This window comes from Podarcis cretensis (genome assembly GCF_951804945.1).
Source record: "Podarcis cretensis genome assembly, chromosome: 6".
In the NCBI taxonomy this organism is placed as follows: Eukaryota; Metazoa; Chordata; class Lepidosauria; order Squamata; family Lacertidae; genus Podarcis; species Podarcis cretensis.
In genome coordinates, this window is record NC_137175.1 from 71,881,764 (window position 1) to 71,908,237 (window position 26,474).

Below are 26,474 nucleotides of genomic sequence, written 5' to 3' on the forward strand. Positions count from 1 at the left end.
GTTGAATAGGAATGGAAATGTTGCAATTTATGAAATCACACAAAACGGAAAACAATAGCATCATGGAAAACTAGTAAATTCATTCAAGATGTGCAACAAACTAAACATGTGGTTATTACAAGGGGCATTTTTACAATGAAAGAAGCGCTGGAATCCTCCATCCTTGAGAAAACCTAGTGTTTTATATTTGCAGCATTCACTTAAGAAGTGACTGAAAACAAAGCAACCAATGGCTCCAAAAAGCATTTCATTAATCCTTTCGGAAATCTCTCTGACATGCCGAACACTTCTAAGTGTGGGTTGGTTAGACCACCAGGGCAGAAGGTTCTGGGAATGGTTTTCACTCTGCCATACCATCAGGCTGTAGACTCTTACCTGCATGAGCTGGCTAGGCCTGTGGACATTTTTTTATCATCTTCTTTCTAAGTTCCAAGCTCTTACAGCAGCCTTATGCAAGCCCAATGGATAATCCACAGCAGACAACCACCGATGGAAGGGAAGGGCCAAGGTAGAGCCACAAGGTGTTATTATCGTTAATTTATAAAGTGTCTAAAATTATTAGGGGCAGTTGAATATGAAAGCAGGCTCTGCTCATAGTCTCGATTTCAAGACATGGCACATCAGAAAGGAAAGGAACAGAATGGTCCTGTCTTCTATGTTTTCTTTCCTGCATGTTCCATTCATTATCTGCGACTTTGGTCCAGATTCCTCAGCCACGTGAGGCTCAGCAGGGACCAACAAGGAGTAAGACCTGGTTGGTGGTGACAACCACCCCTTTTAGCGGAGATTGATCAACCCCCCCCCCCGCCAGCACTACACAGCTTTAAGTATTTACCAAAACCTGGTTAAGAAGGCATTTAGCTGAAAAGAACACATTATCTCCTCATTATGAGTATGTTAAGGCTGTTTTGCTTTTTCTGTGCCTTCACTTCGTTTTGGGGAGGTATTGTTTTTCTGATGTTGGTATTTTCTGGTGGTAGTTTAGTTGATTTGATTACATTGTATGTACAGGTGGCTCCCCATTTATGCAGAGGTTATGTTCTGGCCCCTGCACACATAAAAAAGGAACACACCACAGCCCCTCTGGCTTGCGAGGAGAACCTTCCAGGAGTGGGAAGAGGACTCCCCTTTTGGGCTCTAGGGAAAGTCTCCTTATAAGCTGGAGGTGCCGTGGGACTTTGTTGAAACTTTTCAGGTTTCTTCCTCCCCTTCTGGGTTTTTCGCACTGCACGTTTGCGCAGTGGTGCATGACTTGAATGTGTGTAAATGAGGGGAAGCCTGTATATTTTATTGTTGCCACTTTAAGTTTCTTTTTTGGGGGATCTAAGTGGGATATAGGGACGCAGGTGGCGCTGTGGGTTAAAGCCTCAGCGCCTAGGGCTTGCCGATCGAAAGGTCGGCGGTTCGAATCCCCGCGGCGGGGTGCGCTCCCGCTGCTCGGTCCCAGCGCCTGCCAACCTAGCAGTTCGAAAGCACCTCCGGGTGCAAGTAGATAAATAGGGACCGCTTACCAGCGGGAAGGTAAACGGCGTTTCCGTGTGCGGCTCTGGCTCTGGCCAGAGCAGCGATGTCACGCTGGCCACGTGACCCGGAAGTGTCTCCGGACAGCGCTGGCCCCTGGCCTCTTGAGTGAGATGGGCGCACAACCCCAGAGTCTGTCAAGACTGGCCCGTACGGGCAGGGGTACCTTTACCTTTACCTTTAAGTGGGATATGCTTTACAAATAAACAACTGGTGATATCTTGCAATGATTACGCCCCTTACAGGAAAGAGGCTTTCCCCCCCAAGCATGCTGACTAGTTCTGACAATAAAAACAATGCAAAGGAAACAAGAGAACTACCTAACTACAGCAGAATCTTTACAGCACAAACAAATGACTGGCATGGTTCACCTCCGCTACTGTGCGCACTAAAGCAAGTACATAGTAGAGATTGATAAGGACACTTGGATAGTGATTTAGTACTCTCAATTTAAGCTTTACCCTGGTCCATGCTGTTCAAAGAGCATGAAAGGCAAGACAAGAACAACAGATATGTACATAATATACTTCCCATCTTTGTATCCCAATGGTTTGCAAGGGATCAGAAGAACTGGAAAGAATATCTATATCTATACACCTTCACACCACTTGCTATTAGAGAATAATGTGCGATACCTTTTCACTGAGATTCCAGCGAAACTTCTGCTTTTTATCAATGGAAGCAAAGATTAAGTTCAAATAACTTATTGCTAATTTGAATAACCTGGGACACGGGTGGTGCTGTGGTCTAAACCACTGAGCCTAGGGCTTGCCGGTCAGAAGATCGGCAGTTCGAATCCCCATGATGGGGTGAGCTCCCGTTGCTTGGTCCCTGCTCCTGCCAACCTAGAAGTTCAAAAGCACGTCAAGTGTGCTGCTCTTGTTTCGCCATAAGCAGCTTAGTCATGCTGGCCACATGACCCAGAAAAACTGTCTGTGGAAGTGGACAAACACTGGCTCCCTTGGCCTGTAAAGCGAGATGAGCGCTGCAACCCCAAAGTCGTTCACGACTGGACTTAACTGTCGGGGTCCTTTACCTTTTCAAAATTTAAATAAACCTGTGTAGGGAGGCTGCCAGAAACATAACAAAAGGAAAGAAGGAGACATGGCAGGAAGCCTAAGGGTGGGCTATAGTACTTTTCCCTATAGTACCTTCCCTTCTAAACATATATCAATAACCCCAAAGCTCTATATTTTCCTAAAACTTTTATTAAAGAAAATAGTGTGTGTTGTATAAAGTAAACCTAGACTTCTGCGTAAAGATGTGGGTTGTGGTGTGTTCCTCCCCCCCCCCCCAGCATTGAAGATAGAAAACTAGTCTGTTGGTAACTTAGACAGATGCAAGCACAGTCCTTGCTTATTCAGAACAAGATTCTACTGGTTTCAGTGTTGCATTTTCCTTTCTGTGTTTTAAGACTGTAGTCTAAATCTGCTTCTGTTACTATGTAGACGACCTTCCTAGTTAATGATAAATCTGGACACGCCTTTCAGAACACAGGAACATGGTTGCATTGGGTAGGGTAAAAAGTAGACCAACACAAGTTGTTCACAACCACCCATGAAAAATAGAAGGAAACAAAACCAGTCACGCTGGATGACGGGAGGGGTTGGCATTCTCTGACCAATGCCAAACAAACAAAAAGGACAAACAGAGAAAAGAAACTGCTTTTCCTTTGTTAAGAAGACTATTCATTTCAAGGGGCTATAGGGCTCTATAAAGAGGTTTCATTCTTTCCTACTATGATATACTCGGCTGTAAAAAAAAAGTAGTGGGGAAAAAATCCGATCAACAGAGCAACCATTTCATGTAGCTTTTAAGAGAAAGTCCAGGTGAGACACACTCTACATTGGAACTGCTACAAAAGCTCCTGTAAGTGGGAAGTGATGTCACAAGTGAAATAAATACTTCTGGTTGTGTGTCTAGACAATCTGATTCACAGTGACGTTTTCCAATACATGTGTGGTCTAGGGCAGCTTCAGGTGGCTTACGTGTAGCTTTTTAAAAAATGGTTGCGTTAATTTTTCTCCTCCCTAGCAAATCGTGAACTGCTAATCCCATGTAGCAAGAAATATCCCTGCTTGCCTATTTAATTACAGTTCAGCTTATAACAACAGAAAGGGAGTTGTTTGTTTAGAAAATAGGTGAAAAATCTTTCAGTTTTTATACATCTATCCTTCCTTGGAGCAAACACAGTCTTAAGCTTTTGTGAACATTTGATAAATCTCTTAGCAACTAGTCACTAGAGTGGATTCAGCCAACAATGGATGATTCATAGTTTTTAGCACAGGGTTGTCTGCCAAACGGCCTGAATAAACTCATATTGCTAGACACTACGGCAAAATGTACCCTGATCTCTTCAAAACTATTATATCAGAGGAAAGCTAAGCTGCGTACATTCCTCCAACTCGGTTGACGCCTGGAGAAAAAACAAATGCCTACTAATCCTACGTCTCTCTTCTCAATGCCACATAGGACCCAGGTAACTCTTCTAAAACTTGCTTTTTTGACAAAGTTGTGATCTCTGTTCCTTTTAATTAGAACAACTGTACTTCTGGCTGAAAATGCTTCAAAACTACTCTACGCAAACCAGGGACAAGAATAAAATAAGGGTTCTCAAAGCGAGTCGAAAGATTGCAATGGAGACAGCCTTAAGGACTTATTTATATGACAGGCACTGTAGTCATGAGATAGACAGGACTGCCATGTAAAATGGAATGAAATAGTCATGCGAATGCTGGTGCCAGATGCAGAATTCAGAGGAAACAGGGGCTTGCATTATTTATTTATTTTGGGATGCCATTATGGACACTCATTAAAGCTGATCTCACAGCAGCATGCAAAAAAAAAGGCTGACTCATCCTCATTTTGCCAGTAGTGTCGCATTTCCAAAAGCATCTCCATGAATGGCAACTGCAACTGGAAGTCAATGTGCAATGACTCAAAATGCAGACAGCTTTCCAGGTCATGTGGCCAGCATGACTAAACCACTTCTGGCGCAACAGAAGCCAGAGCACACAGAAACTCTGCTTACCTTCCCAGCGTGGTGATACCTATTTATCTACTTGCACTGGTGTGCTTCTGAACCGCTAGGTTGGCAGGAGATGGGACAGAGCAACGGGATCTCGCCTCATCACGTGAATTTGAACCGCCAACCTTGGAAATTCTAATCATTAAAAACATGTTGAGGGGGTGTGGGGAATAGCTACCTAATGAGATGATGCGGCAAGAGTACAGATAATCACTCAGAGACACTGCTTCATATCTTGACTGGGATCCCTTGTTGATATTTGCATGGGGGGCGGGAAATAACCTGCATTCCACAAAGCAGTAAATTTTGCCTTCACGGGCATGAGTGACTTCATTGGAAAATGCAGGCTAGCCTTAAATGATCTTACTTTCACATCTAGCTCTCTTCCAGATGTTATTCCTTTTACAAATATCGCAGCAACTTAATCTTAACTATGTCCCTTTAAAGAAAGAAGTTTTCATGGCCACCGGTAGATCTGGATGATCCGAGTGCAAATCGGCCAGGATTTTATTGGGCAAGCTGCTAACTTTTATTCTAATCTACATAAATGCAGATAATTTACACAACTGCTTCTTGTCCAATGCGTTATTGATGTGGTATGTTGTATATCTAAAGAAAACCTATCAGAGGAAAAATGGGCTCAGCAGAATGGAGAGTGGCCTGTAGTAATGATGGGAGTCAAAACCGTAGGTTTTTTTAAATGTTATTTGATACATACAAGATATATTGTGTTCTCTCTCAATGAATACAAACAAGAACTTTGGCTCAAAACAATGGTCTGGTTTGGATACACCCACCCCACAAAACAAATAATGGTTGCATTGTGGAAGATAATGAAATTGAATATGCCATTGGAAGCCTTTTGAGGAAGAGTAGGTGTTCAATTCAGAATGAATCTTGCTTATACAGATACCATTGGTGCCAAATAATATAATGCATTTGTAGTACCCACCTGTGTGGCTCAGCAAGACACGTTTGAAGTTGCTCCTAGCTCACTAGCTCTTTAATTGGTTGCCTCCTCCTTCCATCTTTTCTTCTGACGTGACTTTTGCTTCTTGGATTAATATCCTGATCAGTATTCTGGATTAATACCCTGATTAGTTAAGTAATGTAACATCCATTTGGGGTGTAGTGGGGAACTCTGGCTTTAAAACAAAGCAGGATCTCTGTACCAATGTGTCACGTGAGAGGGGAGAGAAGAGGGAGAACACAAGTCTGATGCTTGTTCCTGGCTTCACAAACCAGGTTTCTCATAAGCAACGACATTACTCCAAACCAGACCATTGTTTTGAGCCAAAGTTCAGTCTTTCATAATGGGACGTGGGTGGTGCTATGGTCTAAACCACAGAGCCTAGGGCTTGCCGATCAGAAGGTCGGCAGTTCGAATCCCCGCGACGGGGTGAGCTCCCGTTGCTCGGTCCCCCTCAAGTGCAAGTAGATAAATAGGTACCGCTCCATCAGGAAGGTAAATGGTGTTTCTGTGCGCTGCTCTGGTTCTCCAGAAGCGGCTGAGTCATGCTGGCCACATGACCCGGAAGCTGTCTGCAGACAAACGCCGTTTCCCTCAGCCTATAGAGCAAAATAAGCGCCGCAACCCCAGAGTTGTCCATGACTGGACTTAACGGTCAGGGGTTCTTTACTTTTACTCAGTCTTTCATAGATCATCTTGCAATATCAACAAGCCATACTTAAAACAGTACCCCAATGTAATCCATTAATTTCAAAGCATGAACTGTTAATTTCGGGGTGGGGTCCTAAGCATTACAAGTTTGGGCTATGGCACACACCATAAACATGTTACACAATTAAAGGTAAAGGTAAAGGTACCCCTGCCCGTACGGGCCAGTCTTGACAGACTCTGGGGTTGTGCGCCCATCTCACTTAAGAGGCCAGGGGCCAGCGCTGTCCGGAGACACTTCCGGGTCACGTGGCCAGCGTGACATCGCTGCTCTGGCGAGCCAGAGCCGCACACGGAAACGCCGTTTACCTTCCCGCTGGTAAGCGGTCCCTATTTATCTACTTGCACCCGGAGGTGCTTTCGAACTGCTAGGTTGGCAGGCGCTGGGACCGAGCAGCGGGAGCGCACCCCGCCGCAGGGATTCGAACCGCCGACCTTTCGATCGGCAAGCCCTAGGCGCTGAGGCTTTAACCCACAGCGCCACAATGAAGCTTAATATGTGCTGCAAAAGTGGTAGATTTAAATGTTGATGAAATACCAGGAGCAGTGTGTTATGCAGAGCAGGAAGAGCCATTTACCTTTTTCTTAAACCTTTTAAGGGCATCGGAGGATAATTCTGTGAACCTGTCTCTTCACACATATTTCTTGCAGCTGCTGAGATGACTTCATAGCCAAACTCCGAATTTGGATTCCTACATGTTGTGATAATCAGCTGGGGTTTGGAAAATCATTCAAAAAATCAAAACGTTCTGGCAACTTAACAAGGCTTCTGAAAAAACAACAGTTTAACATCTGGAACTAACATTCTTCATGGAAGCTGAGATTTACAAAGCACAGAACATTTTCTCTTATAGTAACTTTTAGTTCAATAAACCTAATTGAACTTAAAGTATAAAACCACGAGTGTTTGTATACAGATGTTGAAATGTTTCAATTAAAATAAAATATGCAACATGAGAGCTCCAGAGCTGTTTTATAATCTGAATGGGCAAGGACACTGAAAGGGAGCTTACAGACTTCATGTTTAGTTCCACCACATGAATTTCTTCTAAGAGTTCTTTAATACCACAGCCAAAGAACTGGCTGATTTATTTAATTCAAGATGTGAAATTCAGTCCCACCTTCCTTTTTAGCATTTGCCTTCTCCACCCATTTATCAGAGCCCCCCTTTGGCTTCTGTTTCTCATTCTGTTGTTTACTGTGAACCCTTGCTTCTGCCACCTTGCCTCACTGGGCAACCTGCCCCATAGCTCCCCTATTTTTCAGCATCTATTTGAAGCTCTGCTTGGCAGGGGGTTGGACTCGATGGCCCTTGTGGTCTCTTCCAACTCTATGATTCTATGATTCTATGACAGCCCAATGAAATTTCTGCTACACCTAAAGTCTATTTATGTGAGTAAAACCATAAATAGACCTTAGGTATAGCAGAAATTTCTGTTCCCTCGCAGATATTTTGCTAAGCACTTAGAATGGTCATGTACATTCTACAGCACCAGACCAGGCCAACCAATCAGAGGCTTCCTTGCTACAAGCGCAATCAGGCACTTCCCTGTTGTTTCTTATTTTATTTGATAAGGCCTTTGACAGGGCTTGGATATACCCTAATTCAAAATGTGACAGCACCTGTTGGAATCAGTTATAAACTTCTGTTAATTGTAACTAACTTGCTTCATCAATTTCAATAGTACTTACAGAAAACTAACTTCCCACTGTATTTTACTGCTTGGTCACTATACCAGTAAGTAGCTGGCTATAATTAATTAAAAGCTGTCATACGGCATCAACGCTAGAAAAAAAATATTACAACAACGTTACATCTACCATTCCTTGGCATCTTCCTACTTAATTTTATTAGTACAAAAGAAGCAGTGGAGAAAAAAAAGTAGAAAAGAAATCCTAACCATCCAAGCTCCACCTTTTACTACAAACTATCAAGATAAATGGAGATCATTATAATATTGTTAAAGGAATGTTTCAACTGTCAGTTATTCAGCCCAGCCTTAGGACAAGACTGACAGCACTGTCAATCAGCAAAACTGCACAACATCACAAAATAATGGTTTTAGGAACGTTGCAATAGCAATGGCAATCAACATAAATGTTTATGATCACAAGCTGCTAGTCACTTGAGTAGAGCTCTCTCCAAGCCGAATATATTCCTGACACCCACAAACCTGTTTTTAGGACTACCTTGGAGAAGTTATCTGGTCACTTCTGTTTCCTGCCCCCAGATCAGTCCCCTTCCCACAGCGAGGGAGAAATAGATAAAGCACACACACACACACACACACACTACACTTTGCCATGGGCTATATATGAAAACACATATAGCTTGAAGATGAAGTTGGAAAGGGTATTACTTCCAAATTTGTCCTTCACCTCTATGTACTTTTCAATGAAAGGTAACCCCCACACCCACCTCATGACAAAGGAGCCACTGAGGGAAGGATCAGAGCCTCTGTGGCAACCAGGGGAAGAGTGCCTACAAGTGCCATTCTGGAAATTCCTACACAGTATGGGCTTTGGTGCTGCAGGAAATGGTTATTAAATGAAGGATTCTGAGCAATATTCGTTTAGCAGAGGCAGTCTGGGAGACAGATTTTTTTTAAAAAAAATGGTTTGCCATAGCCTTCTGATAAACTGCGTAACATAACCCAAGAGGTATCAACCTGCCCCCAGTCTAAGCTAACACTCCATGTACATCACTGATGAAGAGTGTGGCACACCAAATCATGAGCATAAAGGTGCTTTGTCCAGTGCCCATTTCCCCTATGGTTTATCCTTTCCCATATATCCAGCTTCTGTGATGTAGTTTTGTATAATGTCTCCTGTGAATATGCTCAAAAATAAAATGAAATCCCACTGCACAATTGTGTCACAGCTGCAGTTTTCGTACAAAACAAAAATCAATTCTGCTAATCTAATCCTTCTCAAGACACCATACCCTCCAACATTTCTCTGGTGAAAATAGGGATGTCATATTCAATTATTATTATTATTATTTTATTTAATTATACCATGCCCATCTGACTGGGTTTCCCCAGCTGCTCTGGGTGGCTTCCAACATATATAAAAACATAATTAAACATTAAAAAAACCCTTCCCTATACAGGGCTGACTTCAGATGGCTCAAGGGTCGGATAACTTCATACCCTCCAACATTTCTCTGATGAAAATAGGGACATCCTAAGGAAAAGCAGGACATTCTAGGATAAAATCAGAAACCAGGACAGCTTCTGTAAATCAGGGACTGTCACCGGAAAGCAGGGACATTTGGCGGGTCTGAAACACAGGTAGCATTTCAATCCCCATTGTTGTCCAACATTTAACATACAACACATCACATCCAGATTAAAATGTCCTACAAACAGGAGAGGAAGGAACAAGTGAAGTGGCTGCAGGATAAACAGTAGACGTTTTAATAAAACAAATCCAGATGGCTCAGAACAAGCAAGCTGTGCCACATGCTATAGGGGAAAGCAAAAACCTAGAGGCCATTTCCTTAAAAATGCAGAAAAGATGTCCAGCGACCCACTGCTTTTTACATCTTCAGAGATGCTGCATTCAGCTACATTCCTTGCTCTCTAATAACTAGCAACAGGCAAGCCTCAGAGCTGGCTGACAATCTCAGGAGACAGGATCTTGCAAGAATTTCCTGCTTCTGGTTAGGCCAGACAACAGCAGACACTCTTGTGGTATTTTGGCACTTTCATACTGCTCCTTATTTGTCCAGGCCAAAACTCAGTTTCAGTGGAAAATTAAATAGCTTAATTTTTAGGATATTAGAATTTGCTTTCTTCTACTCTTTTAGCCTTCCTGGTTTACAATGTTATTAAAGGCTACTGTGTTATTAAATTTATGATTTCTGTTTATCATTAAAAACCAGGGAGATGTGTCGCTCGGAGTGCAAAAACACGGCAAATGTTACATAACTGTTATCCTGAATGAAGATACACCATGAGCTCTCAAAGCAAGATTTCTTGGACTTCAGTTAAAGTTAGTTATTACTACACGCTATTGGAACAAGTTAGTCATGACTATCTTAGGTTCCATTGCTTTCAGTGGGACATAAGTCATAACTAACTTTTGCTGAATTGGGATCTAATGTATCTGAACCATACATTAGCACCTCCAACTACAGATGCCCTGGTCCGTATGTGTTTTTACAAACAGGCGTGAGATGCACTCTGTATAAGATCTTTGCCAGCAAGTAAAAGCGTTTTCTGCATATATATGCATTTGGCAAGGAAGCCAAACCATCAAAGATGGTTTTGTGTGCTGAAAACCCTTCAAAATGAACCACAGCCAGTACACATTCAGCATTCTTTATGTAATGGGAGCATCAGCAATGCAGATAATTTCCCTCCTATCTTCTGCTGTGGACATGATGTGATTCTGGGTCCTTTTGTGACCTCAATGTTTTGAGGACATGTGCATGCATGAAAGGGTGTGAGTGAGCATTTCTGTCTGGGATCAGGAAAAGAAATGCACATTGGGTGTTTTCTAAGTACTTAATTTGTTGACCATAGAATGCATATTGTGAACAGTTTCACTGATGGATCAACACCTGGTTAGGTGCTGCCACCTGCCCAGGTACCATAATTTCACTCTTCAAGAACTGGTGATGCTATACCAGCTATTTCTGGCAAGGGAAGGGAGAAAATCTGTATCAGAGGATGGGAACTGGAGGGAGCACACATCGTCAAGGATAGCAACTGCTCTGAAAAGCATAATTTGTAGGGAGTTATATGTAAGTGCCCACCAAAGGGAGTCGTCTGCCACACTGCCAGCCCCAGGCTTCACTCCCCTCTCTGGGATATCTTGAAGAGCAGGAGTCATCCTTACCTAAAGCTTTGCAATCTTTTCCATGCTGGTTTTTCTAAGTGAATTAATTGGCAACTGAAGTGAGAGGGATGTAGGCTTTGATTTCATGTGTTTCTGGTTCTGAAAGTTCTAGCAACTTGCCTACTAGGGTCTGGCCTGGTCCACAGTCCAAGAAATTGGGCCCTGAAAGCGTTCCTACAAGTCGGTGCCCTTTGTCATGTTTTGAATACCTTCCCAAACCTCGTTGTGATCAAAATTGGGATGTTTGTTATTTGCTCCTCAGCCAGCTGATTCATGTGAGGCAAAAAATTGCAGCTTTTGGTTGGGTGCTCTGGCACGAGCCACCCGACTCATACCAGAATGCCCAATACCCAAACAGGGGGACATTCCAGGATCCAATCAGAAGCCAGGATGGCTTGTGCAATTCTGGAATGTCCCACTCAAATCGGGACTGTTAAGAGGTATGGGCCAGAGTCACATCAATACAGTTTGTACAATTTGTGTATTCTATGCACGCATTGTGTATATGTAGTTTATTTATTCTTTCCCTATACATGAGGAAAGAGCTAAGAGGTCCCTCTTCCTTCCCCCCGCCCCCATTCTACTCTTCTGCTTCAAACTGCAACTTCAGCAACCTGGCGTTCTGTAGTTTGGAACATTTGGATGTGATTTTCCAGCACAAAGTCCCAAAGCATTACCGTACTTGTTTAGTAATGCAGTAACGATCATTAACAAAACGACCTTTGAATCTTGAATTAGGGTTGCCAAATTTCAAAATGTGAAAATCCGGACACCAAAGTTTTTGAGCTAAAGATCTACACTTCACCTAAATCTACACTTTCGGCATGGGATTTTCCTGGACATTCAGCGATTTCCGCCCGGACACAGTTTCTGACAGCCAAATTCTGGCTATGTCCAGGAAATTCCAGATGTATGGCAAGCCTACTTGAATACAACAGATTTTCAGTTAGCAATGAGTATTAGCTGCAAACATTATAACAGACTCCTTTAAACATATTTCATACACCACTCTGGAAGGCATAATAATGTTTTATTTAAAATCATATCCCCGTTCTTAAGTTTTTCCATTTCAGGTCTCAGGAGAAATGAGTAGGGATATGTTTGTTTTGCTTCCTCCCCCGCCCCCCAATCAGGGTCTTCTGTTGCCCCCCCACAAGCTTTCACTTATCTAGCTCCCTTTTTTTGTAGAGAATGGTTATGCAAAGCTTTGCCACAGTCAAATGTCCCATAGCTTTTGTTAGATCAATGTTTTATGAAGAAACCCTTGGACATCTAATAAAATATTTAACATTATGCCAGAAAGCATAATTAACATGGTTACTTGTACAAATTATTTTCTTTCCTCCACAAACATGACAGAAACTCATTACTTAATTACCTTTTTAAAAAGCTTCTGGCTCAAGCAGCTCCATTTTTGCTGAATTTTCCCTTTCTCCTGAATACTAGTCTTTCACTTCATTCTAGCGATTCAACCACAAAATAGGCCTGATATCTGATGACACATTTTCTTGAGCGCCCCAAGGTTAGTAACCTTGATTGCGCTATTCATATAGTACATTGTCAAAACGCCTTGCCAAATGTTCATATTTCATGGGTGAATAAATACAGGCTAACTTAGAAGGGTGAAATGGCTAATAGACTGTATCATGTTAACCATATTCTTGCTACTTTTTCTTCTTCTTTACAAGGTGCTCAAAATGCAATTTTTAACACAATAAACAGTTACTTCTCAGTCACATTTTTAAAAGGTGCAGTCCACTCAGTACAAAATTCAGGATGTCATCAATCACATACTACCTTTAAAAAATAAAATAAAACCTCTTGCCTAAAATCTTTGTTACAAAACCAAACTAGATAAGGTATATGTCGTCATGTTAAGTCTGCAATCTTCAAATCAAATTATTGGTATACTCAATCAACTATTGATTTAATCATAGATTAACCTCCTACACAGTAATTACAGGAGCTGAGAACAAGTGGACTTGTAGCATCAAACTTTGCAAGCTACATGGCCAGTTGTACTACCTTCATTGCACTAAACTGGATGAGAAGAAACTCAAAGACAACACATTATCTGAGAATGAACCCCATTGAATTCAGCAGGACTTACTCCTGGGTAGACTTGGTTAGGATTATATATATATAGGCAGCATAGCTCTATCAGTCTAGAATGGCATTGGACCAGTGCACTTAGGTCCAAATTACATCGCAGAAGGCCTGGATATGGTTTTCAGTTGACACGTTTACTGAAAGCTGGATGTTATTTATTATGCACTAGAAGAGTAAATGTTAGAATAAGGTGAAATCCGATGTTCTCTTTTCCATGCTATAGCTACTCTTTCCTGCATATTTTCCTTCTGTATTATTATTATTATTGAACAACAATGGATAGAATTCATTGTACTGTAGCACTATGACAATCACTCCATCAATGCAAGAAATTCAGCTTGCCAGATGGAACAATGTCTCTTCTTCTCCTTCCTGCTGTAGTGGGGGTTCCCCCACCCTGAGCCAATTTTTGGGGGGCGCATGGGGAGGATAGGGTGGAAAGTTTGTTGCTCTAGTGACTAGTCCTTGTGCAAGTTTCCACCAGTAGGGCTTGTTAGTTTAATGGGTTCAACATACAAAGCCACATGCCTATATTGTTTACAATTTCAACAGCTCTGCTCACAAAAACCAACGAACAAAAAAACTTTATGTAGAAAATCTCAGTTTCACCATGTATGACGGCCTGAGAATGCTCACAGTTCATTAAAGTAATTATAATTACGTTGGCCTTCTCTGAGAGAAGAGCAGAAGAAACATTGCTTCAGAATCAGGTTGCATATCAATGAGCTGTTCTTCATTTTCCCTTTTTGTATTCAGGCATTCACAGCACGTGATAAAACAAACAAACACATACCTTGTCAAATGTGATGAGTGTGTGTATGTAGAATTAGGTGTGCAGAAAAAGATCAGCTGGGCTTTGTGGAGACAGGTGCCTAATTCTACACACACACACACACACACTGCATCCAAAAGGATGCACCATAGGTATACATATTCAAGTACAAAAATAAAGGGAACCAACCAAGTAAATATTAGATGGAAGACACGTGGATATTCAAGCACATCACTGTTTCCCCTGTCCTAAACAAAAAACAAAAAACTCATCATCCCACTCCAGCTATTGAGCACTTTCCCTTCTATGCTTTATCTCCAAGCTCCTGGCATGTGCTACTTAACACCCCCTGTCCAAACTCTCTTTCCTGCAGCTGTCCTTTGACACACAACCCTTCAAACCAGCTTTTTACCCCTGCACCCCACAAAAAACTGCCCTCATGGAAATTACACAGGATCTGTTCAGCATAAGCTGTAAGCCTATGGTAGTGGGGACCTATGATACTTGTTCTTTCTAAAAAGAGAATATATATGATGCTATGTAAATGCAAACAAGTAAATTAGACACTCAGTCCTCCCTTGCTATGAATGAACAACACCCCGGACACACACCTGAGCAAAACACACACAGGATCAATAACTCCCATAAGGACAAATAAGAGATATAAAGCCTGAAGGAAGTGTGAAGCAAGCCCAAAGACCGATAAGGGAGACAGAGTTCAGTTAACACATGGATAGGCAAACTAAGGCCTCGGGGCTGGATCCGGCCCAATCACCTTCTAAATCCGGCCCGCAGATAGTCCGGGAATCTGAGTGCTTTTACATGAGTAGAATGTGTCCTTTTATTTAAAATGCATCTCTGGGTTATTTGTGGGGCATAGGAATTGGTTCATTTTTTCCCAAAATATAGTCTGGCCCACCACAAAGTCTGAGGGACAGTGGACTAGCTCCCCTGCTGAAAAAGTCTGCTGACTCTGGTGTTAATAATTAGTTAGCCAGAGCCAACAGCCACATAGCACAAAGGCATTGTTCTAGCATTCGGTTGCTAGAGAGGAAGGCTTTTAAGCCTGAGGAGTGGCGGAGCTTCATGCTCTGGCACCGGGGGGGGGGGGGGGAGAGCAGGTGGGGGCGGGGCTGGCGCGTATCCTGGGGGCGGGGCGTGCCGCCCGCAGGGGTGTGCCACATTGCCTGCGGGGGCAGGGTGCCCAGGAGGGCGGGAGGGAAGCTGCGATGGAACCCTGTCGTGATCATGCTGCTGGGAGCAGGGCGCTCCGCCCACACTCCTCTTCATCCGCCAGTGAGCCTGAGCCTCTCCAGCCCCACACAGAACATAGCTGTAAGGCCATCAATGTTACTTCAGGAATTGGTCTACTTGTCAGGGTTAGCTTTACGTACAGGTATCCTTTTCTCCATACAGAGGACTTCTGCATCTTGTAGGTTGAGGGGAGAGTGAGACTCTGTTACACTCCTGATTATCTCATAGGGAGTGTGACAGCGTCTGAATTGGATTTGGAATGAACTGAGCTATTTTCCAAGGTTCCCTCTGCCCTGCAGGTTTTTCTAGGCTGGTATGTTCCATTACTGCTTTTTAAATGGTTTTAGAAGCCTGCCTCCTAGCTGAGACAGGAAAAAGAGCAAGAGCAAATGCAACAGAGGGGGAATTGGAGACACACACATTCCTCCAAGTGTACATACTGGTATACTTAAGCTTAGACATAAATACTGCAAAGTGATAATAGAAAATTTCAGCCTGAGTTTGCATCTCTTGGGTTTGATCTACTGTAAAGTGCTAATTCCCCATGGAACTACTGATGGACCACAGCCAACTGTGCAGCAGAGAGTCTATTTTAAATGATCTGTCAGTGACTGGAGCTACTGCTGCTACTAATGTGCAATGTAAAGAAGTTAATTATTCTAATTAATGATAGGGAAGTTAGCATATGGCCAACACTTTCATTAGTTTTTTTTTTTCTTATTAACAACCTTATTCTTATTCATCTCTTGGCACAGAGCTTTCAGGACATATGATAAACTTCACAAACTGCATCACACATATCACAGTTCTGAGTAGTACTACTTAATCCATTTAAAGCTGTCCTCAGAATGGATGCTTCCTAGTACAACATCAAAGGAAAGGCTGCAGAGCCTGAGTGAGGTGCTTGGGTGCACTTCTTCTTCTCTTTTCCTTCATGGGACCCTACTAGCACTCAAAAAAAACCCCTAAATGTTGAAGGCACACGCAATTTAAGCTTGCAGCTCACCTAAGAATCTCCATCTTCAGTAAAGGCTAATAGAACAGAAACAGAGCACCCTGGTCCCACCAGGTGAGTTCAAATCTGGAACAAGTTTATCTGGACCTGCAGCCTCAAAAGGATTGAAGTTAGGTGGGACCTGATGAGATCTGCCTTTCAAATTACATAAACGATCATGTAAAACTTATAATCTGCATTATATTGAACTGTTTTCTTTAGAACATGTTATAATACAAATTATGTTAACACCATCCACTTGAAGTCAACTCTACTGTTTTTCCCCTCTTTGCACCCCTCTTCTTCACAAAACCAGGTAAGAATTCCAACACATTATGGGGGAAAGGAGGGAAAAAAACCATGTTTTAGCAGTCACCCAATGTTTCAAATAACATATCCAGTTATACAATACAAATAATGTGTGTGTATAGCAGGATAATGAAATTGTCATCTACCAATTCGGGTCTCTCACCCAGAATCGCTTAATACATTGTTTGTGTCACACTTAAATAAGGTTTGCTATATTTCAAAAAGTAAAAACCAAGACACCCCGAAAGTTGTTGAGCATTTTTAAGGAGCTTTTCTTTAGACAAACCCCAAAGCTTCTCTCTCTTTCTTTTTACAAAAATGCCCCCCCGATTTTTCGATTGACTTTCCTAAGATTCAGGACAAAACACCACCTTTTGGAAATCCCACCCCCCGCCTCAAACGTCAAGTCCGCCTTTGAAATCCCAGTGTTTTGTTTTTTTAAAAAATAATTTTTATTAACTGGCCAATCACATCAAATTAAATCACATCATATAAATTCCGAATTACAAAGCCAAATTTTTAAATTTTGTTGGGGGAACCCATACTTCAAGATCCAAAGGGGGATTCAGATCATCTTCTTATTACTGCGTTAATGTCCAAATCAGTCCCAATCAGTCCAAACAAAGTTCATAATTCTATCCAGTCTTATCTTGGTGTTGCCACATCATATCTTGTTCGTATAATTTCTCTTTTTCCTTTACGATCTCTTCTGTTAGTCTCCTTAAGCCGATAGCAAGTGTAATAATCCTGTGTGGATTTCCCGTTCCTCCACTAAGTCCAGATGGTTTCCATATATCTCCTTCGTAGATAACATCACTTTTTCCATCGTAAATTTTGGCATTTGTCGCTCTTAAGTCCCACTGAGAAGTTGATTCACGATATGTAAACAACTCTATTTCTCTCTTTCTCCTCCCAGACCCAAGAGCTCCCACAATGCCTCACAAAATGGCGACGGCATTTTTTTTCTGAGTGCGACACTCCAAAACTCTTAGCTTTCCAGCTTCATCTTGAAACATTGCTTTGGATCAAAAGTTTATCTCCACACAACCTTAAATCCACAGCTTAAGTCCTTAATTTCTGACTCATTAGGGGAGGGGGATTCTTGTTAAATCACATGAAAAGGTAGAGGCCGGTTTCCCCCCCTCCCCCCTCAGTCATTTGTCATACCGTATCTTGACGTTCTTCTCGTATTTTATTGTTGTCTTGTTATCAGAGATCTCTTCTGTCAGCAGTATTTACTCCCCCTTTTCCTTGATGTATGTGCAATTAATCACGTCCAAATTGTTTCTTTTAAAGATCATTGCAACCAGCTGCGTGAATCGGGGACGGCGTCGAGGAGTGCCGAAAATCCCACAGGAGGGCTTTGTGCCTAGTGCCCCCACCCCCACAAATTCGGGGGTGGTATAGGGCACAGCAGGCAAGGGCCGTCCCCCCCATAATCCTGGGGGGGGGGTTAAGGAGGCTAATTACCCCCATCATAGCCTCCAAATTACCTCGTGTGGGTCGGAGAGATGTTATTGTCAGCCATCTTCCGATGCGCCACCTAGTGGCCCCCCTGAAATCCCAGTGTTGTAACCACAGGCAGACTAACTTGAGAGTAAGCACCACTGAACTCAATAGGCCTTGCTTCTGAGTAGGATCAGGCTGTAAAAGTGGTAACAGCATGGGGGCTGGGCTTCAACCCTTTGGAGTGCTTAGCTTTTCCATAGGTTATTGGACATTTTGGAATTGGGCTGCTGTTCGAATTAACAGAGAACCAAAGGTGTAACAGTGCATATATGATGGAAATAGCATATCCTGTTTCCTTTTTTAGTGAGACTCCTTGATATTGAACTGATATTGCATCTGTATATACGGTACATATACAGAGCTGCCAACCAATCACAGAATTTTAAGCTGATAAATCATCTTCCTTGAAACAGATTAAATCAACCGATTTCATTTAAAATAAAATCTGCAGATTTCAGAACTCAAAAACATAGACAAATTTTTACAGGAATTGCTGTAAAATTGCTGCCTTTGATCAACATGACAACCTAAACCACAGGACTCATCAGGGTTTGGCTCCAGTCAAAGCTGGACTATCTGTTGTCTAACCCAAGAACCATCAATTAATTCATTTACTTTAAATATTTATACCTGCCTTTCGACCAAATAATCTCCAAGTGGCTTAAACAATGCCAAAACTCCTCTGTGGACTGGACTCTTTTTATTTTACATCACCCCTCACCATCACTATAGTTGTTGCTCTCTCCAGTTGCAACGGTTGAAAACAAGACCTTCAGTCTCAGTACTATAGCAGAATTGTCATGAATTGTGGGTAAAAAACCCCTTGGTGTAAATTCAGACAAACAGATTTCCCTTTCTCCAATGGACACAGACTATTTATATTGTCCAGACAACCTGTTTCCACTAGAATTGTTCAGCTTGGTGATTGCAATCTGTGTCCCACTGTGGGCAAAATGTTTGTTTGAGAATGCCCTAAGGAAAGCAGGTGGGTGCTTCTGTCGCAAGCACAAACTGAATTTCAGCACACCCTCCATACAACCTTCTTTGCAGAGCAAGTTTCTATTGTCAACTGTTTCACAGATGAGAAAGTAAGTAGAATGGAGACAGCAACATTCCCAAATAACTCTGACCCAAGAAAATGCTTAAAAGGGATTTTGAAGCCTTTGATTTCTAGGTCCAAGTCCATCACTTGGTCCGATGAATACGCTTTAGCACTTAGCCAGCAGTTTACTTTCCATTAATTTATTTCCTAAAAGTTAGCCTTTAAAAGAAAGCAGCAACTTCACTAACTGAACTTGTTACACATTGAACTTTATGCATGTTACTATTTGCGTGTTGCTTTTCAATTTGTTACCAACATCTCCCTTCTCCACTGGACACCCATAAGCAGTGGGAAGTTTCAGGAGATATATGAGGGAACTGAGAGAGATCTATCGCCAAGCAGGTTTGGCAAAAGCCAAATGCCAGATAAGATTTAAAGTTTCCGAACATAAGGCTCCCACTGCAACAATAAATCTCTTGCAACTGTTTATTAAATACCAGTCTGATAATAATAATAATAAAAAGTCTCATTTCCCCACTGTGCAGGAACTTGGTGGGATGCAGAACGGATTGAAATACCCTTGAATATCCTAGTTGCGCTAATCTAATCAAACATAAATCTAATACTCTTAATTTACATTTTAAACATGAAAAATAATGAATCTCTTACTACAATATATGCATGTTCTGCTATCTTACAAAGAAACTAGGTTAATACATCACGGCAATTTAATTACAGGAAGGTTATTCTTAATGCTCTGGAAAACTCATTGCTCCTCCCTCCTTTTCACTCACTTCCCTCTTGTTTGTGGCAACAATAGGCGAGAAGAGGGAGCCACATTTTTTTTTGTTGCTTCTCTTTGCTGCTCATTTATAAGCACCACTGTCCAACTTATTCCCTAGTGTTGCTTGAGTTGCTGTTGTTGTTACATTTATATCCTAGCTTTTCTCCAAAGAGCTCAAGGTGGCACATACACAATTCTCCCAGCTTCCATTTTTCTCCTCACTACAACTCTGAGGTAGGTTAGGCTAAGAGAGATAGAGATAGAGATAGAGATAGAGATAGAGATAGAGATAGAGAGAGAGAGAGAGAGAGAGAGAGAGACTGATTGGCTAACATCACCCAGTGGGCTTCAAGGCTGAGTGGGGATTTGAACCCTGGTCTCCCAGGTCCTAGTCCAGCACTCTAACCACTACACCACACCGGTGAGTAGACGAGGGAGGTCAGTAACAGATATAGGAAATCTGCACCCTTTAACAGACCTTACATGCTCCAGAGAACTATATCCAAACCTACAATGGAATCCAGTGCTTCCTGAAAATTCTCAGATCTGAGGAAAACTTTCTGACCTGTTATTGGATGCAAACACCTAAAAATGTTTACATTTAGTATGTTGATGAGTGAACATAGTAAAGGTAAAGGGACCCCTGACCATTAGGTCCAGTTGTGACCGACTCTGGGGTTGCGGCGCTCATCTCGCTTTATTGGCTGAGGGAGCTGGCGTACAGCTTCCGGGTCATGTGGCCAGCATGACTAAGCCGCTTCTGGCAAACCAGAGCAGCGCATGGAAACGCCATTTACCTTCCCGCTGGAGCGGTACCTATTTATCTACTTGCACTTTGATGTGCTTTCGAACTGCTAGGTTGGCAGGAGCAGGGACCGAGCAACGGGAGCTCACCCTGTAACAGGGATTCGAACCGCTGACCTTCTGATCGGCAAGTCCTAGGCTCTGTGGTTTAACCCACAGCACCACCCACATCCGATGAGTGAACATATCCCACCTTAAATGGAGTTAATCTAACCCTCGCATTTCTGCATGAATCACATTTCTGGGGTACCTGCTGATCGGAAGAAGGAAAACCCAAGATCAGTGACTCATGCAGAGGTGTAGCAGGCAGCCCCTCATGGCAATGAGAGTTCTACCACTTTGTGCTTTAGTAGTGAATGAATGACCCAATATGATATGACAAAATTACCTACTCCTAGTGGAGGCTGTTGGAATATAGGCAAGCACAGAACAGAAATGCAGCGGACAGCATTGTATGTGTTGGGGGCTGTTGTGGTGGTGGTGGTGTATTTTGGGTTCAGAGGAGCATTTAATTATATAATTAATGTATTTCTCACTGCAACTACTTCCTTTTATTTATTTATTTATTTATTCCAAGCAGTCTCCTGAAACATATTGCTATGCACCAGGACACAGTTTGGAAATTACTGATATAACCACATCCTACTAAAATCACAGACACATTCATGCAAATATGTGCTGAAGATTTCCATAGTACCTAAGCGCATTTAACTTCATACATGCAATACATTTATTTCCCAATATACAGTAATCAGTACTCCATGGTAGATTTTTGTTGTATTTAGCAGCCTGGTTCCACTCCCCCCCCCCTTTAGCTGCTAATCCATTTCAGCCATTTCCCAAATCAGACTCTGCTGACTGCTTTTATTTCATTTTCTGGCTCACTGATCTTATCCCTGCCTGTCTGAATGGATTGCAGAGGTGGTTCTTGACATGACTGTCTTCCGTCCTGGAAACCAATTACAACTCATGGGCTATATGAGAAAATTTAACAGGGCAGAATATAATGTACTTGGATTTCATGTTAATAAAACATTGCTGAAAACAAAAGCAAACTTTAGGTCTCGTATTATCATAATCATTTAAAACTTAGAACTCAGGTTCTGCCCAAACTGTCTACTCCAGTGGCTCTGAAACTGAGGTCTAAAAATCACACATCTCCACAAGATTATGGAAGAAGAAATGGAAATATGTATTTGTATATACAAACAAATCAACAAAGCTTATATAGAGGGGGGGCGCAGTTTGTAGATATATATATCTCAATAGTTTGAGCATTCTTCCTATATAAAGTGCAAATATACATTTGAAGATTACACATTGGAAAAACACTGACTTTTTCTTTGTTTGTGGCTAAGGTAGAGGAAAGAGACTGGGAGAGAAAAAAATATTGCCAGCCCCCACACTTGGGCTCCCAATAGTCTCTCATCTGTCTGCAAAGTTCTACAGCTGCAGCAGAACCAGCTGGAAGCGTGGTGGTGGCTGAGAGGGCTCTGGGCAGCCAAGCACCATCTGCCCATAGATCTAAAAAAGCAAGATTGCGGCACCGCAGGAAAACACCAAAGAGGTCCGTCTCTTTTAGGTTTCCACTTCAGAGTCCTCACACCTGCTTATTTATTCAGTGTTCCTGAGGCATTGTTAAAAGAGATTTGTCTTTGTTTTTGTCTGGCTGATAGGGATGCTCTCTGCGAAGTGGTGAGCATCAAGAGTGTTGGTGGCTGCATCTGCCTCCCTACTGGGTGAGCAACTGCCTGTGGGAAGGGATTGGGCTCTCTAGGTTAAGAAGGTGGCAAAGAGTGTTTGTATTGCTCCAGGTGAGAGATGGGGTTGAAATGCTTAAGTTATTAGTTTTCTTTTTTCTGCTGTTATTGAGCTGTTCTTATTGAGTGGACCTAATTCTTTGCACAGGACTCTTGGTGAGTTGAACGTTGGAAGGGTTTTTTTAATTTACTGAAGTGTGAATTGAATGGATAGAATGATGTTGGGGTTGTTACATGGTTGATGAGTTATTGGATATGTGGAGGTTGTATGGTTAGATTAGCGTTGTGTAATTTCTGTACAGGTGAATAATTTTGGAGACTGTGGGATGGATTCAACTAAGCTGGTACACTAGTGGATGTCAGTTGCAAGGTCTTCCTCAGTGGCAATGGGGCTTTCCTCCCCTCTCCCACTCTGGAGGGTCAGGAAAACCCCCAGAAGAGTATGCAGGAAGGAGAGGAAGGATCATTCTAACAGCAGCAGAAATGCCAAAACAACGAGAAGTGTGTGCTGCTGAAATCCTCCCAATACAGTGGTACCTCGGGTTACAAACACTTCAGGTTACAGACTCTGCTAACCCAGAAGTAGTACCTCAGGTTAAGAACTTTACTTCAGGATGAGAACAGAAATCGCATGCCGGTGGCGTGGCAGAAGGGAGGCCCCATTAGCTAAAGTGGTACCTCAGGTTAAGAACAGTTTCAGGTTAAGAACGGACCTCCAGAACAAATTAAGTTCTTAACCAGAGGTACCACTGTATTATTTTGTATTACCATTCAAATTTTCTAGACAATATATGCTGCAATTAAGTTTCATAAATAATTTACTTTTGTGATTATTTATCCATGCATATAGTTTTATTTGTTGTTGCTTAATTATGTTATTTAAAATGTGGGATTAATTATTATTATTAGTGGTAGCTGCAGGATGGTTTAGATTTGAATGTGGACTATATACCGGGGCATTTTACACCAATACTTTTTTGTTGGGATATGTTGAAATAGCAAACTGTGTGTAAAGTAGAAAGCAACTGAAACTATTGCTGAGCTGGTAGAGAGAAGGTTGGATTAGGTGGAGATATACCCTTGCTCAGCTTTCCTGAATGAACTGGCCTTCTGCCAGGTCACTGACTGTGCAGGTGAGTGGAAGAGTTGTCAGTGGGCAAAAGACCCCAAAACGGGACATTTCAAAGGTGGGGAGAGATGGGACTGAGCTGGCCCAGGATCCACTGGATTCCCAAGCCAGTCTCACCACCATTGGGCAATGCCATCAGGTCCACATCAGGCTTGGTTATCTTGCCCCTGACCTTCCGCTGCTGGTTGTGTGAGCTGTAGAGCTGCAGATGCAGCAATAGCTCTGCAAAGCCCTGGCAGCACGATGTGCATGTGCAAGTTTGGATTGTGCCCTAAATAAAAACGGATGGAACTTATGCATGGAATGTTGAATGTTTACATGTGGAATTCACCACCTTGTTCAGGATAAATTCAATTTCTATCAGAGTCTTTTCACAACAGAAAGAAATGTCTGAGAGCTTGTGGTCTCTCACCTGAAAGAGAGCAGAGTATGGCAGCCCTGCACTCACCTGAGAGCAAGACCCACTGAACACAATGGGACTCTCTCCAAAGTAATCATGTGCTGACATGTGCTGTAAGATGCCATTTAAATTACCAGTGGCATGAAACCTGTTGGGAAAACTGAACCAAGCTACAGATTTTTAGGAAGAAACACCAAAAGGAAGGCTAAGCAACTGTTCAGCTAATAAAGTGAATAGGGATACTTCGCTCCCCACGAAGATACCTATACATCAATGTGAAAAATGTCGTCTACGTTCTGCTGTTCTTCCAAAGGCACATGCACCTGTGCTTTAAATAACCTACTCGGAATACAAAGATATCTCTTCCAAGCAATATTCATGGCCAACTTTTCCACAGTGCATGGAAGTGTCCCTTTTATTCCTTGCACCTGTGAAGTTCCCTGTGGTTGTTGTTTCTAATAATTCCTGGCAAACGTGATGAGCATCACTCTTGATCTGGCTTCATTAAAAAGAAACCTGCTGTGGTTTCATTTGGAGCCATTACTACTTCCGAAAAGAACCTGCCCATTTATAATAATAAAAAGCTGTCCCTTCTAAAATTGCGGGCAGGGTAGAAGACACAAAGAAAGGAACGAGAATATCTTTTCAGTCCAGCCAATTATTTCTAAAGCAAGCACCCTGACAGAAGGCACCCACAATTGAAAACTGAATCAGGCTCCCCAAAGCTCCTTCAGATCTACGTTTTCTCCCAATCTGGTGAAAGACGGGCGAGGATGAAAAGGCTTCAGAGTTGACGAGGAACGAGAGAGGAGGCTGCCTTGGTGCTGAGCATCTTCTTCCTCCAGCATCTCTCCCTCCTCCCAGCACAGCCGGCCACGCCTTACAGTACCGCACTCCCCACCCCCAGCCTGCGGCGCCCAGGAGCCCCTCGCTCCTGGCAGGGCGCGCTTCCCAGCCCGTTCAGGTCCGGCTGAGAGGAAAGCGCAGCTCTGCCGGCCCATCCCAAGATGCTGCCGCCCCCCCCCCGGCGCTTCTTCTCCCACCCAACCCGCTTTCCCGCTCTCCACACTCCTTGGGCCCCGGTGGGAAGTTGCAGCGGTCCCCGCCCTAGAGGTGGCGGTGCGGGGGGGGGTCACCCTCACACATACACGGAGAGAGAGGGGGCGCCCCCTCCCTCCTCAGTCGCCCCCTCCCTCCTCAGTCGCCCCCTCACAGCGCGCCCCGCCCGGGTACCTCTTTCCTCCTGCTGGGCGCGCCCGGGCGCGTGAGGAGAGCCGTCTCCTCGCACACGACGGCCACGTCCTCGACGAAGACGCAGTCGGGCAGGCTCTCGTCGGCGGGCAGCTCGAGCACCTGCAGCCCCAGCTTGCTCTTCAGCACCCCGACGTAGAGCTGGTGCTCGCGCTCGGCGCGCGCCAAGTCCACCTCCTGGCCCTTCTGGCGCCTCAGCGCCTGCTGGCACAGGGACTCGGGCAGAGCCCGCACCAAGGCGTGCGTGCAGCGCCCGAAGGCGGAGGCGCCGCCGCCGCTGCCCAGCCCTGCCATGTTGGGGAGAGCGAGAGAGAGGAAGAAGAAGAGGGCAGCCGCGGCAAGAGCAGGAGGCACCACCACAGCCCGCCTTCTGGTCTGGCTCCGGCGCTGCCAAGCTTCGCCCACCTCTCCTCCGCTTTCCCTCCCACCACCAGCTGAAGCGCCCTCCCCACCGCCTCAGAACAGGAGGAGGTGGGCTAGCGCGAGGAGCCGAAACCGCTTCGGATTGGCCACGCTTGTCTCATCGCCGTCCTGTATCCCGGGGACCGTCCATTGGCTGGGCGCTTTGGTCGGGGCATCCGATTGGCTCGAGGCGGCAGAAATTACCTGTGCGCTGATTTACAACCTTGGGGAAACCTTGGCCTTGGACATACCCGCCAACTGCCTCTGTCCAAGGGATTCGTTTTTACACCAGCAATGGCAATGTGAGCGCGGTTCTACCTGATAACCGGGTACAGAATGCAGAAAACGTTAGGTATGTTTTCCCCACCAAGTTTTCACATAGGTTCTCCAGCAGAAGACAGCTTAGGCTGGAACCAGACTTAGTAGTGTTCTGCTTCTTCTCTTGCGGGGCTGCAGGTGAGTTGAGAAGAAGGCAGTGTCTTGCGATGCCTGCACACACCTCACTTTCCCTCTAGTAAGGAGAGGCTGGTGATTAGGTTGAGCTAAAATAAATGGGATGAAGTAACTTTCAAGACTTTCTAGGTGATCTTTCCTGTTTATAAAAATTCTATGGCAGTGGATGTCAGCTAACAGATACCCCATAATTCTAGCATCTGGCTCTCTAGTCCCTCAGTGTAAGAGAACTTTTCTTTCACATATTGCAAAACAAAATACACCTATTTTCAACTGAGGGATGATGAAAAATATATGTCCTACAGTATGGTTGGCTACAAGTTATGCATAACTGGACTGGTGACTGATGAGTCCCCTAGCTCATAAAGGTGTTTCAGTGTATGCCTTTTTAAGGGATGTTGGTGGTGGTATTGCCTAGCTAGAAAAGAGG

General features: G+C 43.5%; 1 protein-coding gene across 5 annotated transcripts in view; it reads right to left on the reverse strand.

The window, feature by feature from the left end:
- The window catches only part of DDAH1 (dimethylarginine dimethylaminohydrolase 1), a 126,559-nt gene that overhangs the window by 29,050 nt on the left and 71,035 nt on the right, over positions 1-26,474 (reverse strand). The window contains exon 1 of one of the 5 annotated variants that reach the window (XM_079981704.1): positions 25,172-25,627. The exons of the other annotated variants lie outside the window; for them this stretch is intronic. Within the exon in view, the coding sequence (XP_079837830.1) occupies positions 25,172-25,483 (312 nt within the window). The 5' untranslated portion in view covers positions 25,484-25,627. Of the gene's footprint in view, positions 1-25,171; positions 25,628-26,474 lie in introns of those variants that run through there. 5 annotated transcript variants of the gene reach the window in all.